The sequence below is a fragment of the Nelumbo nucifera genome, chromosome 7 (genome assembly GCF_055504915.1).
Source record: "Nelumbo nucifera cultivar China Antique chromosome 7, China Antique-T2T, whole genome shotgun sequence".
Lineage (NCBI taxonomy): Eukaryota > Viridiplantae > Streptophyta > Magnoliopsida > Proteales > Nelumbonaceae > Nelumbo > Nelumbo nucifera.
Window position 1 is genome coordinate 43,768,470 of NC_142655.1, and position 16,288 is coordinate 43,784,757.

Here is a 16,288-nt window from a genome sequence, read left to right on the forward strand (position 1 = left end):
ACGGGGATTTTCACCATTTGGAGGAATGAGAAAATGGAATGCTTGGAGGACTTGGTATGTGTTTGGAATGGGGGACGTTTATTGACCAAACGTTTTGTACTTGATTTGTTTGGAAAACCGAGAAAAGGAATAATGAACCCATTTATTGACACTTTAGCGCTTCCCCCAACGGTAGACGCGCACATAAACCAAAGTACACTTTTGCAAGTTCCTATGCGTACACATAATGGGGGAAATGCTGAAGTGGCGCCTATGTGGCAGCGTTTATTTAATAAACGCCCATGGTTCAAAGCACCCTCTTAATTGGCCAATACTCAATTTCCCTAAAAATCAAGAGAGTTTTGGATTGAAGAGAGTGGGTCTTAACAAATGTTTATGGCCCTAATTCTTTTTGAGATTAATATGGTTTTTGGGAGGGGTTGTCTACAATTACGAGATTATGGGAGGGCCCTTGGTGTGTGAGGGGTGATTTCAATGTCATAAGATTCTTGAGGGAAACAAATAACCCAAACTTAGGCATCACAACTAGCATGAGGGAGTTTAATGGTTTAATTAACTCCCTTGAATTGAGAGAACTTCCACTATTGCAAGTGGATTTTACTAGGTTAAACTTTCAATTCCCCCAACTTGCTCCAAATTGGATAGATTTATCTTCTCTTATGATTGGGAAGAATTGTGGGGGACCCTAGTAGCAAGGGGTTTGCCTAGAGTTACATTAGATGGCAAATGCTCGTGCTAGGTTCTCTTCAATCAGCAAGCTGGTGTGGGAGGACAGGTGTGGTGAGTCTAGTTCTGAAGTTAAATCTGTAGCTACTTCTTGCTATAAGAACCTTTATAAAGAGAAGTGGGTTTAGAGACCTTTTCCCTCCGAGCTCCAATTTAATAAGTTAAATGAAGAGCAGAAAATCTGGTTAGAGAGACCACCATTCTCAAAAGAGGAAATTAAGGGTGCAGTAAAGAAGCTAGAAAATGATAAATCACCAGGTCCTGATGGGTTCTCTAATCTATTCTACTTAAAATGTTGGGATATTATGAGGAGTGATCTGATGCAGGTGTTTCAAGCATTTCACACTAATGCCTCCTTTCAAAGAAGTTTGAATGCAACTTTCATCACTCTTATTCCAAAAGTTGAGGGGGGTGTCAATATAAAGGACTTCAGGCCCATTAGTCTTTTGCACAGTTTCTACAAAATCTTGGCTAAGGTTTTGGCTGAAAGAATGAAGTGTGTGTTAGGCAGTGTTATCTCTTGTAACCAAAGTGCTTTTGTCTCGGGTAGACAGATGGTTGACTCCATTCTCATTGCCAATGAATTGCTGGAGTCCAGAAGAAGAGAGGGGACCCTAGGTGTTCTGTGTAAACTGGATACTGAAAAAGCTTATGATCATGTTAACTGGCACTGCTTGGATCTGGTTTTGGAGAAAATGAATTTTGGGCAGCTTTGGAGAAACTGGATCAAAGTTTGTATTAAGACTCCTAAGTTCTCCATCTTGGTTAACGGGCAAACGACGGGGTTTTTTGGAAGTTCAAGAGGTTTGAGGCAAGGTGATCCTCTCCCCTTCTCTTCATTTGCGTCATGGAAATTTCATCTCTCTTTAGCAAGAAGGTTGTTGAGAATGGGCTTTAGGAGGGCTTTGCAATTGCTAAGAAAAAGTTAATATTCTTTAATTTTCTGATGACACCTTATGCTTTGTTGATGCTTCTCCTAATCAATTGGAGGTGGTGCTTGGATTTTTGAGTTGGTTTGAGGTGGTGCCTCAAGGTTAATTTGAGTAAATCTCAGATTATCCCTGTAGGTTTTGTTACAAATCTAGAAGTTTGTGCAGAAGTTATGGCTTGTCAGACTGCCCATCTTCTGGTCAAGTACTTGGGGCTCCCTCTTGGAGCTAAATATACTTCTTCTCAGATTTGGAATCCAGTGGTTGAAAGAATGGAGAAGAAATTGGCTTCCTGGAAAGCTAAATACCTTTCTTTCGGGGGGAGAGTGATTTTGATTAAGAGTACTCTTTCTAATCTACCTACTTACTTCCTCTCCCTCTTTCCTATTTCTTCCTAAGTGGCTAACAGATTGGAGCAACTACAGAAAAAATTTCTCTAGAGAGGTTGGGAGGAGGAGAAGAAGGTTCATGTTGTAAACTGGGATCAAGTGTGTCTTCCTAAGGAAGTTGGAGGGTTGGGAATAAGAAAATTGAAGAAATTCAATTCTGTCCTCCTGTGTAAATGGCTTTGGAGATTTGCAAATGAAAGAAATGCTTGGTGGAGAAAGTTGATTGTGGACAAATATGGAGTGGATTGGGGTGATTGGAGATCCAATTCTCCTACTTCAGGAGGGATAAGCTCCATTTGGACAGGTATAATGCTAATTTATTTGAGGAAGGAATCGGTTACAACTTGGTAAATGGGGAAAGAATTAAATTTTGGAAAGACTCTTGGTGTTCTGAAGTGTGTTTGAAAGATGCCTTTCCTCTCTTGTATCAAATTTCTGTAATTTAGGACTCCTCGGTGGCTGAGAATTTCAATGTGGATGGTAACTCTTTCAGTTGGAACCTAACTTGTAGGAGGTGCCTCTTTTACTGGGAAATTGAGGAGTATGCAATTCTGTTGGGCCTGCTCCAAAACCAGAAGATTGACCCAAACATGGAGGATGCTTGGAGATGGAAATGGGAAGCTGATGGCAGGTTTTCTGTAAAGTTTATGTTCAGTAAGTTGATAAGTTCAGGTCAGGAAAACTTTCCGGCTAGGCAGATTTGGAGCTCAATCAGTCCTTCTAAAGTGAAGTTTTTGCTCTGGACAATGGCTTTAAATAAATGTCTTTCCAAAGTTAATCTAGTGAAACGCGGCATACAGATTTCGGACATGTCATGTGGCTTATGTGGTGGGTTAGTAGAAACTACTGAACATCTGGCCTTACATTGCCCAGTCTCGAAATATATTTGGAGGCATTTTCTTCAAGCTATGGAAATCAGCTGGGTAATGCCAAATTCTATGAAGGATCTGCTGTTGTGTTGGCAGATTGAGGGTCTCAGCAAGAAAGGTATCTTGGTTTGGAAGACTATCCCGGCTGCTGTGCTTTGGACTATTTGGATTGAAAGAAATAACAGAATTTTTCAGGGCAAAGCTAAATCTGCAGAGGAATTGGTGCAGAAAGCTGTGGGAAAACTTCTGTCCTGGGTGTCGGCAACGGAGGTGTTTAAAAATCAGAATTTGAGTCTGTTGTTTAGATCTCAGAACTGGATGTATCTGTAATTTGTGGTGGCTCTAGGCAGCCTCTAATGGCCTAGGCTCCCTTGTACTGGTTCTTGTTTTAATAAATTTCCTTACCTTTTCAAAAAAAAAAAAAACAAAAAAAGAGTTACATTAGATCAGTGCTCTGTCTGCATTGAGAAAGAAGTTCCCAGTGGAGGTCGTTCTCTCTTCAGATTTGAGAATATGTGGTTTGAAGATACTTATTTTAAGGAGAAGTTGAAGGGTTGGTGAGGGAGAATCAAATCTTTGGGAGAAAGAAAGTAGTGGGTTTTTTCTAGGAAATTAAAGAGTTTAAAGGAGAGAACAAAAGTCTGGAATACGGAGCAGTTTGGGAGGATAGAAGAAGTTAAAGATAACCTAATTGCAAGGATTGAGGAGTTGGATAGGAAAGAGGCCCTCAAAACTCTATCAAAAGAGGAAAGAGATGAAAGGTGGAAGCAAAAGCAAGAATTGGAACAAATTTTAAGGAAGGAAATTAAAGAGTTTAAAGGAGAGAATAAAAGTCTGGAATACGGAGCAGTTTGGGAGGATAGAAGAAGTTAAAGATAACCTAATTGCAAGGATTGAAGAGTTGGATAGGAAAGAGGCCCTCAAAACTCTATCAAAAGAGGAAAGAGATGAAAGGTGGAAGCAAAAGCAAGAATTGGAACAAATTTTAAGGAAGGAATATGTTGGAGACAAAAGCTTAGGTGTAAATGGCTTTTGGAGGGGTATGGCAATCCTAAGTTTTTTCACTCACTTGCAAGTGGAAGGTGGGAAAGAAATACAACCCACAGTGTGGAGGTGGAAGGTCAAGAGATAAGAGAGGGTCGGGAGATTACAAGGATTTTTGTGAATCACTTTAAGGCCATATTCTCAATTTCAAGTGGAGTATTGTCAGATTTGTCGGATTTGGGTGGGATTAGAGTTTCAGAAGAGGAACCCCATCTTTTAGAGAGGAATTTCTCTTTGGAAGAGTTCAAGGAAACAATTTTCTCAATGGAGAGATCTAAAGCCCCAAGACTGGATGGTTTCTCTTTGGCTTTCTACCAAGAGTGTCAGGATTTCTTAAAGCTAGACCTCTTGGAAGTTTGTAATGATTTTTTTTCTAAAAGGAAAGATCTATCAAAGGGCAAATGCCACTTTTATTGCATTGGTTCCAAAGAAGAGGGAGGCCAAAACTCCTAAAGATTTTAGACCAATAAGTCTAGTAGTTGGGAGCCTTTACAAAATCATTCCAAAATTTCATTTGGAGAGGCTTAAACAAGTTTTACCCTTGGTAATCTCACCATTTCATGGGGCCTTTGTGGAAGGAAGACAGATTGTGGATCAAATCCTAGTGGCTAATGAGTGTGTGGTGGAAAAGAGAAAGGGGAAAGAGAAGAGGTTGGTATGTAAGGTGGACCTAGAGAAAGCTTATGACCTAGTGGATTGGAAAGTTCTACAAATACTAGAGAGATTTGGGTTTGGAGGAAAATAAAGTCTGGATTGGAGGTTGTGTTAGTTCAGTTCATTACTCAATTGTTATTAATGGTGTAGCAAAGGACTTTTTCCCGGCCAAGAAAGGAATTAGGCAAGGAGACCCTCTTTCCCCATTCCTTTTTACCTTAGTAAGCAGAGGTCCTAAGCATATTTACAAAGCTTAATCAGGAGTTGGAGAGTAGGTAGAAATCAAGTGGTTGTCATCCACCTCCAGTTTGTTGATGCCACAATAATGTTCTGTGAGGGGGTTACTATGGAAATGGTAAGAAATTTGAATTTGTTGATTGATAACTTTGTGGGTGTGATTGGGTTGAGGATTAATTGGAATAAAAGTGGAATTGTAGAGATTAATTTAAAAGAAGGGGAACTCCTGAGGTTCACTGTGACTTTGGGCTGTGAGGTTAAGAACTGGCCTATGAGTTTCTTAGGATTGCCTCTAGGTGGGAATCCTAGACCAAATGGGTTTTGGAAGCTAGTTGTTGAGAGATTTAATAGGAAACTAGCCCTTTGGAAGCAGAATTATATCTCCCTAGGAAGAAGAAGAATAACCTTGTGTTGAGAGAAAAATTATATTTGGTTGTATTTGAGTATATTTGTAATATTGATAAATTATGGGGACCTATATGTATTTATGGGAGAAAAAGGGCTTTCTGTGTAATTCTGATATATTTCAGTCTGTTGCTTATTTACGCTAGTGGTTGTGTGAGATTAGGGTTGGAGGAAGAGAGTGAGTCAGAGTGAGAGAGAAAGAGGACTTCCCTATGAAAGAAATTTGGAGTATATCCCACCTAAGTTCAAGCTCTTTGCTGGGAAATATTCCTTGGTAAGGTAAATACTAGTGATATGCTACAGAGAAGAAGGCCTTTTGCTTGCCTATCTCCTCACTTGTGCTTCTTATCTAAGGAAAGTGGTGAGGCCTATCTCATTTATTAATCTTCTGTACTTTTGTGCATCAAATTTGGGAGTTTTTCTATTCTGTTTTTGGTTGTAAGTGGATCTCCCCTCAAGATGTGGTGGGTATTTTCAATCCTGACTTCTTGAGGCAACCTAAGAAAAGAGGGAAAGTGCTTTGGAGAGCTACAAAGGCAGCAATTTCTTGGGTGGTTTGGGAGGAAAGAAATAATAGGATCTTCTTGGAAAAAAGCAGAGCACTAGAGGAAGTGATGAACGCCATAAAGTTGAAGGTAGCAGCACATTGGGTAAAAACATTGGTCAGCTTCCATGACTTCTCAATCACTGATATTTTAAGAGCTTGGATTGAAGTAGCACAGTCTTTGAGAGAAAAAGATAGAGTAAGAGAGGACTGGAAACTGTCAGAAGGCAACAAAATCAAGTTGATCTTTGATGGAAGCTCTCTTGGCAACCCAGGGTTGGCAGAAATAGGAGGAATATTCAGAAACTCAGAAAGGAGGATTTTGGCTTTGTTTCAGGGCCAATTGGTGTGGGAAATTCTTTAAAGGCTGAGCTTTTGGCTATGCTACAAGGTCTTCAGATGGAAAAGCAATTGGGACTTAGGCAAATCGAGGTGGAAGGAAACTCAAAAGTAGTCATTTTCATGGGCAAGTCACAACAGACGTGCTCCTTGGACCCTTCAACATATGATAAGGGAAGTGGAAAAGATTGCAAAGGATACAGAAGCTGACTCCTTAGCCAAACAAGGGGCCTTGAAGCAGCAATTTCTTTTGGGCTTCTATGTAATCTGAAATCGATAGTTGTATTTGGGGTTGAAAAGTTGGGAATGACACTCCCACTACCAAGTTGTATCAATTTCTGTTAAGCAAATATAGTATAATAAAATACATCTTCTACTGAAAATTCTATTACTTATAAAAAAAAAAAACATCTTCTACTGATAAAAAAAAAGAAAAAAAAGATAGATGCTCAGGGAGAATTCTGAAAACTGCTGTGAACTGAACCCAGGGAAGTAATCTTTGCTATGGCATTCCTTATAAAAAGTTCTTCTGTTTCTCTCCACCCACACTGTTCGAAATGTCGCACTGGGAATCAGCTGCCAGTAACTTTCCCTTTACAGATCAGCCTACCTATGTGCTAGCTTGAGAGAGTCTCCAAAATGTTTTTTTGGGGAATGTCCAACTGATGTTTAGAGCACTCAGAATGCTGGTCCAAACCTTGTGGCTCTTGGGGCAGTTTACGAAGAGATGATTAGCTATCTCAGGGTCATAGTTACAAAGGACATAACTCATAGAAGGGAGAGTCGTGCTTCTGCTGTAGAGTTTGTACCTGGTTAGGCATATAAAGAGGGAAGCTGCCCAGGCACTTTTGAGGGGATGTGATGGGACCAAATAAGGCTGTGAGGAAAGTGTGAAGAGTGGGAATTATCCAAGTGTTTATGAAAGATTTGACAGAAAAGTTACCTGCTTTATGCCACTTGCACTTTCTTCTGTATAAAGAATCCAAGTCTGGTCTTAGGTTCTGGAGAGATTGTAAATACTCCACTGCATGTTCTATCAACCTAATCCTGCATGTTCTTTCTGAATTTGGGAGATCAAACTGCCTGGTCAGATTCAGTAGGGAACCGGTCCACAGTTCCATCTTGTACTCAACAATGGAAAATGGATTTGGGAAAGAAGCAGAAAGGGCTTTCTCTCTCTACAGCAGCATTTTGTCCAAAATCTGATTTTCTGCTCATTCCCAAGCTTGTCAGAGTCTAAGAGATGCCCTCCACAAGTTTAGGATGGGCTTTTTAGATATCATTCTTCAAAATTCTTTTTTTTTGAAGACAAAAGAGAAATTTTCATTAAAATAAAAAGAGAATCATTACAACCCAGATGGTTGTCAAGATGACGCACTAATATAACTAGTCAAAATGAAAAACCTCTACAACAAATCAGACCTGTTAACTTGCTGAAATTCTGGTAGAACCAAAACCCTCCACTCTCCCCCTCTTTGTTGGGCCATACACATTTGTTAGGCCCCATCTCCAGTCTTCATTTACTTCTTGCAAGCAAACTGATACCAAATATGTTCCTACCTTCTCCTCTATCTTCCTGAAGGGTCCTGGATCCCATGATATATGTTCCTACCTTTCCCCATTCTTCAAAATTCTAGCTGATTATCATTGTTTAATGATGCCAAATGATGCTAATATGTTATGATTATCATCGTTTCATAATGTCAATTTGCAAGGTAGTACATATCCCAGGTGTGTGCAACTGAATGGTATCTAATTCCTTGTCTGTGAATGTCTTTGCAGTGTTCAGAGATGCTTTGATTTCCTATCATAGACTTCAAATATTGTATAGAACTAAATATTGTATAAAGTTTTGTTTTATTAAAGTTGCTTATTCTATGATCTTGGTTAATCTCAAAGGCAGAGAAGCTCTCAAGAAGACGAGAAGTGGCCAATGTAGTTATGGATTTCTCAGTTAGAACTGCAACCACTCACACTCCAGAATTCTTGGGACTTCCTCGAGGAGCATGGGTCCAAGAGGGTGGACCTGCATATGCAGGAGAAGGAATTGTGATTGGGTTCATAGATACTGGTATAGATCCAACACACCCCAGCTTCTCGGATGACATTCTAGAAAATGCATATCCAGTTCCTTCCCACTTTTCTGGTGTTTGTGAAGTCACAAGGGATTTTCCATCTGGGTCCTGCAATAGGAAGCTCATTGGTGCACGCCATTTTGCTGCATCTGCTATCACCAGGGGAATATTCAATGCTACTCAGGATTATGCTTCACCATTTGATGGTGATGGCCATGGAACGTGAGTTTTCTCCCCTTTCATTCATGTAACTTCTTTTATTGACTTTGAAAGCTGTAAAACTTTGGTCTTCAATAGATTTCTTTATTTCTTTTCTTTTATTAATCTTTAGAATGAATATTCAGTCACCTGTCTCATAGGCATGGTGAGCCCAGATCTTGATTGGTCTCATTTGGAGATCTTCCAGGTTCAAACAATCTGACATTGGATGATTAAATCTCCTTTATGTGTCATATTTTTTTTATGGTGGAAAAAGAATTTGGTTATCTGAGCAGTAAAAGCCTTTTCATTGCTGCTTCCTACCATCCAACCAAGCTATGTTTGAGGAGATCTCAGCCACAGAGGAGGATTAATGTTCAATGCCAATACATGGTCCACAAGTGTAATTAGTCCACATATAAATGCTATCTAAATACTTTGGTTGTGTCTTTTCAGAGTTGACTTATGTTTTAGACTTCCCATAAAAAAGAAATACAGAAAAAGAATATATTTCATTTATTGGCTATTCTTTCCAAAGGCAGCTGATTATTTTTCATGTGAAATACAGGCACACAGCGTCCATTGCAGCAGGGAACCATGGCATACCTGTAATTGTAGCTGGACATCACTTTGGGAATGCAAGTGGAATGGCTCCTCGTTCCCAGTAATCAATCTATTTATAGTTAATTATTTCTTATACGAGTAATATACAAGCAATTTATTAGACATAGATGCTCAGTTTTTTGAGAATAGAAATATAGATCCATATGCAAATTATGTACGGAATCATAGAAATTGTTTCCATGCTGCTTCTCTCTCTCTCTCTCTCACACACACACACACACACAAACAAATAGATGCATACTTGCTGCCACCTCCAAATCTATTTATAGTTAATTATTTCTTATAGTAGTAATATACAAACAATTTATTAGAGATAGATGCTCAATTTTTTGAGAATAGAAATATAGATCCATATGCAAAATATGTATGGAATCATAGAAATTGTTGCCATGCTGCTGGTCTCTCTCTCTCTCTCTCTCACACACACACACACACACACACACACAGACACACACAGACAGACAAACAAACAAATGGATGCATACTTGCTGCCACCTCCAAATCTATATGTACTAAAACTTCAGCTTCAAATATAAGAACATTAGGGTGTTTGGCTAGCTTTCTAGAATCTGGATTTTGCTCAGAAATGAATTTTAATGATAGTCAAGGTGTTTGGCTAGGATTCTACAATCAATTCTAATCCAGTCTAATTTTAGATTGTGCTTTCAACCAAAATTTGGAATTTAACATAGTGCATCTTCACAGAATAATCAAACTTCTAGACTTCTAGTATAATAATGAAAATCTGATGGACTTAATGGTTATATTTCAGTGTCTATAATATAGAATGTTATCCAAATGCCACCACATCTAAGTTCTTAAGCTTTAATAGCCTGTTGGCCTCTTGAAGTTGCCATGTTGGAAAATATATTTCTAATTATATAATTATTTCATGTTACATAGACGTTCTCAAATCTTTTCATGTCATTATTTAATACTGTCTGTCAATTTGTTTCAGCATTGCTGTTTACAAGGCACTATACAAAAGTTTTGGAGGCTTTGCTGCAGATGTTGTTGCTGCCATAGATCAGGTATGTGGTAATTAATTTTTATTTATCTGTTAGCTTGAGGAGGTAACACATTTGTCATGTGGCTGGTGCACTTGGGTTTGGAAATCTACTAGTTGATGCATCCCTCCAGAAGGTCTTGTAGGCCAAAATTTCATTTGACTTGATCATCTATGGTGCTTTTGTGAATATTAAGTTTTTTTTATTGATTACATGTATTGGCACCTCAGCCCAAAGCCCCACCCAACCCAAGATAAACTAAGCTGATTGTTTAAATCCTAACACATCTTAGTCAGAGCTATTGGGCTTAGGCATTTTTTTTTGCTAAAATTCAGAAAAGTTGGACATCTCTTGTAACTTAAGATTCAATTCTTCTCATTGCTTTGTACCTAATAAATCTCATTCTTAAATAAGATTAAAAACCTCTTTTTAACAGTGTTGTGTAAATTACAACCTACAATTATCATTTGCAGGTTGTAAGAAGAAGATGAGGGCAAGCAAAGAAACCTGCAATTATTTTAGTGGAGATCTTTTGCACCAGCTCTGGCTTTAGTTTTTCCCCTTTCTGGCTTCAAAGGCAGTAGTTGTAATTCAATCCCTCTCCACATTGCTGGATGGCAGGAGTTTGAGGGAATTGAAAAGAGCACTACTCAGATAATTTGGGTTTGGGAGGGACAATGTTTTCACTTCTAGTTCACTTGATTAGCAAACACCTTTGGGTCCAGGATCTGGCTACCTGAGGCCTTGACCCAAAATTCCAAGTCATGATGTTGCAATACCTAAGGTTTTGTCTCCCAAGCCCAGCCCATGGTTCTGAAATTCCATGCAAACCATGCAAAAATTTGGATTAGTCCACACTGGGCTTGTGTTGAGCCTGCCCAAGTTACACCTTTAATCCTGGACCAAAGACACTGCCTATTTATCTTACTGATGCTGACTTAGGAAACAGCTTTTTCCACAGAGCAGATTGTATACAGTAAATATATGTTTAAAATAAGATGATGTAGATATATACACCAAGAATTAGAGGGTCCAACTAACAAACTGGATTTAACAATGAGAATATTTATATCTATTGTACTCTTATTTTTCATCTTAGGTAGAGATGACAATTGTGCTTCTGGTGACCAGCCTTTACACAAAGGAAGCAGTTGCCCTTTGGTTTCCCTTTTTTCAAATCCAGTATTGTTCTTGCCCACAGCACTTTGAGGCCCCATATTACAAGAACAGAATTGCCCAAAACAATTGACCCCTACCCACCCCCTGTTTTTCCAAGATATCAGCAAAGGTATTTGCAGTTCTTTTCACCCAAAGAACCTAGGTGTCCTGTTATGGACGCATTCGTGGGGAAGAAGTACCGCCGCCGGCAGCAGCAGTAACGTGGGACCCTCATCAGATTATCTAGCTAGCCACAGTTCATCTTACCTTATCCTTATCTTATCTGCTTTCTTACTCTTATCTTATCTGTTCCAATAAGGATTAGTATAGAGTCTGATTTATCTTAGGGAGTTTTTATCCTTCTTGAGTAGGGAGTCTTATCTAGGAGTCTTTTCTATCTTATCTGTAAGCAGTTTAGTTAGTCTTATCTATCTTATCTGTAAGCAGTTTAGTTATCAAGGAGTCTTCCTACAAGGAGGACTCTTACCTCTTGTAATCTCCTATTTAAGGAGCTGAAATTATTGAATAAAGATATCAAATTTCCAGTCAAGAAAGAGAGTAAAAGGAGAGTTCGGTGATCTCTTGGACAAATCACCCTCTAGGACGCCAAGATAGGTTCAGCTAGGAAGGGGAGGAACAAGGGAAAACAGGAGCTTTTCCCCATGGACTGACCCGTGACGAGATCCTACGCCCGGGCCCATAACATGTCCATTCCCCTCAGCAGCCAATTAACCTCCCTTCTCTCATTAGCATAGAACCAAAATCCCATTACCTTTCCTTAACCAATTTAACACTAGCCATGAGTCTCCTTCAATAATCAATTTTTGGATGTTCAACTATTTGGCTTTCCTTAATCGTACTAACAAAGCAAACAGTTCAGCTCTCAGAGAGTCCCCCAACCCAATGGGACTAGAATATAGAGCAACCCCCTTCCCACTTTCATCTCTGATTACACCTCCAACCTCTGATGGACCTGGGTTGCCTTCGTTGTTCCCATCAAGGTTTAACCCGGGGGTGGGGGAGACAACACGGGGCACACCAAAGATTTAGTCGGCATAGAGGAGGCAACATCCTTCCAACTGTTCAGCAGCATACTCGTAGAGACATCAACAAACATCTCCAAAGTTTTCAGCCATTGCATCACCATAACTGTTATGACTTCAATCACCTCTTCTTTCTTTCTTTCTCTGAGAAGGTTCTTTGATTCCTTTCTTCCCACAATGTCCAGTGTAGAAACCACTGATGTGGTTCCCAACTCTTTCTATTGTACTCGTATACAACTACTAGTTATTTAAGTGTCTGTCCACAATTAGTTGTTAGTCTTTTATTAGGACTTTAATTGTTGTCTTTTATTAGGATTTTAATTTTGCCATGTAAGCAGTCTTATCCTTACTTCAGAATTAATATAAATAGAAAGAGGGGGGCGGCAGATTAAGCATCCTCTTCTTTTCTGAAATCCTTCCTTCGAAATCTTCTTCTCTTCTTCTCTATTTCTCCTCTCATCCTCTTAATTTCTTGTTGATTTTACACCACAGCTTGGGCTGTTAGTAATCTCATATGACTACATCCTGCATATTGCAGCTCTCAAACATCTCCACATGATTTTACCTCTTTTTTTTTCAGCCACCTAAAGAAAGAAGCAACAAACAAACCTTGTATGCTTGAGGGAGAGGACCACCTGCAACCAAATAAATCCATAAACTAAATCCAAATACCAGAACTGAAAGGGCATGAAACCAGTAAGTGGTAGGGGCTTTCACCATTAGCCTTGCACAAGATGCACCAATGAGGAGACAAGCACCTATTAGGCCTTTTCCTTTGAGAATATCACAGGTATTACATCTTTCCAAGAAGGCTTCCCAACAAAAAGCTCCAATCCTTGGAGGAATCGGTTAACCAAACTTCCTACACAGGAAAATTCTGGAGGCTACTATTATTAGAGTACACCAAAGATTTGAAAAAGGAGGCATAGGAAAAGAAACCAGAGGGGGTGAAGGTCCCTCTTTTTGAGTCCCCAAAATCTGGACTACCTCCATAGCATCCTCAAGTTCTGAGTCCCCAAGGCCTCCTCTGAAAACCAAATCCCAATCAAACCCAAAAGTAGACTCAAAAGGGGCCAGAAAGGAAGACACAAGTTCCCCTTTAAGTTGAGAGATGGAGAATTAAGGATGGAAACTTATCTTTCAATGGAACTTCTCCCACCCAAAGGTTTCCCTAGAACTTCACCTGGTTGCCAGAGCAAAGATCATACCTGATGTGCTGCAAGAAAGAAGGGAGAATGGTATGTATGGATCTCCAAGGAGAGGCTCTATTAGTCCTTGCCACCAGTCCAGAGTCCCACCCATAATTAGCAAGCCCATGTATACTCAGGATCACCTTAGCCCACAACTTATCTTTGTCCTCTGTTAACCTCCATAACCACTTTCCAAAAGAGCTTCATTTATCTTCCTAATGTTTCCTAGCCCCAAACCACCTTCCTCCCTACTTCTGGAAACAATCTCCCACTTCACCCTATGGTCTTTCCTGTCCTCCCCCAGCTCCCATAAGAAATCCCTCATCATCTTCTCTAACCTTTTACTTACACCCTCAGGGATCCTAAAAGTAGATAAATAGTACACTGGGAAGCTAGCCAAGGTGGACTTAATCAAAGTGATTTTGCCCCCCAAGGATAAGTAATTCTTTTTCCAAGAAGCCAACCTTTTAGTGAATCTGTCAACTACCGGGCTCCAAAAGTTATCATTCCCCGGGTTGTCCCTAAGAGGCAAACCCAAATACTTCAATGGCCATTGAGAAACCTCACTCACTTCCATGTTAATCCCCAATGATAAGTAATTCTTTTTCCAAGAAGCCAACCTTTTAGTGAATCTGTCAACTACCGGGCTCCAAAAGTTATCATTCCCCGGGTTGTCCCTAAGAGGCAAACCCAAATGCTTCAATGGCCATTGAGAAACCTCACTCACTTCCATGTTAATCCCCACTACACACCTCTTAATCAAATTCACCCTCATATTTGATATTTTTTAAAAAATTTGCACTACCATCTTCAAATTCCTAACCCACCCCACCTCCTCCCTGTCACAGAACAAAATTGTATCATCAACAAATTGCAAGTGAGTGATAGGTATTCCATCTATTCCAACCTTCCATCCCTTCACTAGATTCCTGGAGTCTGCCCTTTCTATTAGTCTTCCCAACACATCTACAATCAAGGTAAAGAGGAAGGGAGAGAGAGAGGGTCACCTTGTTTGATTCCCCTAATAGCCGGAAAGTGATCCACAAATGTTCCATTCACCAATATGGAATAATGACAACTCTCAAGACACCCCAAAATCCACTTACACCATTTCACCCCAAATCCAAAGCACTCCATCACTTGCATTAAGAAGGACCAGTCAACCATATCATAAGCTTTCTCTAGATCCAACTTGCATACAATCCCTTTCTTTCTTCTTCTGTTCACCTTCCCCACACATTCATTTGTGATTAAAAGTTGGTCAACAACCTACTTCTTACCCACAAAAGCCCCTTGAGATTGCACATGAATTTCTATATCTATGATATTTATCTAGCATGTTTACATAATCATTTTAACCATGTGATCATGAACTAAAGTTCCTTACTGCTATCTTAGTCTACAACATGGATAAATATGGTTGAAGGTGTTAGACAGTTTTGTATGCCCTTAGCTTCAATCCGATTTGATGTACTTTTGTTATTTAGTGGAAATAAATAAGGTGCATGTTTGATTCATGTTGTTTGGTTTAATTCTGTGTAAGACCCTAAAACTGGACACTTATAGAAACTCGTGTTAGTTTTAAATATTCACAGCCGTTGGATAAGTCTGGGGAGATTTATCCTGCCAAGGCTGATACTGGTGTGCCACCAAATGTTGGGATGGCCTGTCTCAGCCACCAGGGTAAGACCCAAGGCACATGCAGTATGGGATTATTTGAATCCTTGAACCGGACCAGATTTCCAGTATTGCCCTGGACCTTGGAGACAGATGGGCAAAATTGGAAAGTTACACCTGACCCCTAGACTCGATTATGACATTTCACTAGGTGTCGGATCGGGCTGTCTTTGATATGCCAATCAGTGAGATCCTTAGATGGGGATCAAAACCTGGGTATGTTGGGACAGTCTGAGAATTCATCTGAGTGGGTGATCATAGTGACAGGATCAGCCCCTTTGTCGGACAAAGGGTAATGATCGGGAATGCACTCTCCCTGATGGAAACCAAACTGCCGGCAGTTGATTTCAATCGTTGGAATTTTGTTTTGCAAAATTAATATATTTATGTACATATATATATATATATGTATGTACGGTTTCGAATTGTTTGCAAATGGTTTTAATTCCCGGGATCCATGTGAGTGGAGAGTGCGGCACTGTTCCTTGTAGCCGAGGGAGAGGTCCTCTCTTGTTAGGCAGTGCTTGATCATTAAGGGTTGAGAGGTTAAGTGTAAGACCATTTAGGGTAGTACCTGATGGGCTAATCTTGCACCTGCCCACAGTCCCTGGGTTTTTATAAGATGGCTTGGCCTAGGGACCACTTAATGTAAGTGTTGGGCTCATAGGGTCCATATTATGGGCTCAGGGGTTTACTGAGTCTTTCAGTGAATTCGGCTGGGCCTTGTATTAAAGGTTGGGCCGAACCCATGTGGCTGGTGTGTAGATCAATGCTTGGGTCCCACGCCATACAAAGAAGCCCAACTGGGCAGCAGATTGGAAACTAGTTAAACACTGAACATCTAATGGGCCAAAAGCCCATTTCGAGCTGGGCTGATATGATTACCCATCTGTGGGGCGAATCTGAGATTAATGTTAGTAAAAGGATTGGGCCTTTAACCTTATCCACTCCAGGAGACCAAATTCAAATTAGATTTGAATCTTGTAACCTCTTGATAAGATCAGGAGTAAACTAACTTAATCTGTAGATAGGATTAAGATAATCCCCTATCCAAATACAGATTTGGATTGGGATAACTCCTAATTAGGAGGTTTCTTAATCAAGAAGAAAGGAGGAGAAAAACAAGAGAAAATATATCAGAATTCGAACTAGGGTTTTGGTGAAAGAAAACTCCCTGCGA

General features: G+C 39.8%; 1 protein-coding gene across 3 annotated transcripts in view; it reads left to right on the plus strand.

Annotated features, from left to right (window-relative positions):
- LOC104589917 (Subtilase family protein) overlaps nucleotides 1-16,288 on the plus strand; it is a 79,760-nt gene that overhangs the window by 6,283 nt on the left and 57,189 nt on the right. For all 3 annotated transcript variants that reach the window (XM_088891387.1, XM_088891385.1, XM_010248394.3), the window contains exons 4-6: nucleotides 8,036-8,433; nucleotides 8,978-9,073; nucleotides 9,992-10,064. In XM_088891387.1, the coding sequence (XP_088747513.1) occupies nucleotides 8,036-8,433; nucleotides 8,978-9,073; nucleotides 9,992-10,064 (567 nt within the window). The remainder of the gene's footprint in view (nucleotides 1-8,035; nucleotides 8,434-8,977; nucleotides 9,074-9,991; nucleotides 10,065-16,288) is intronic.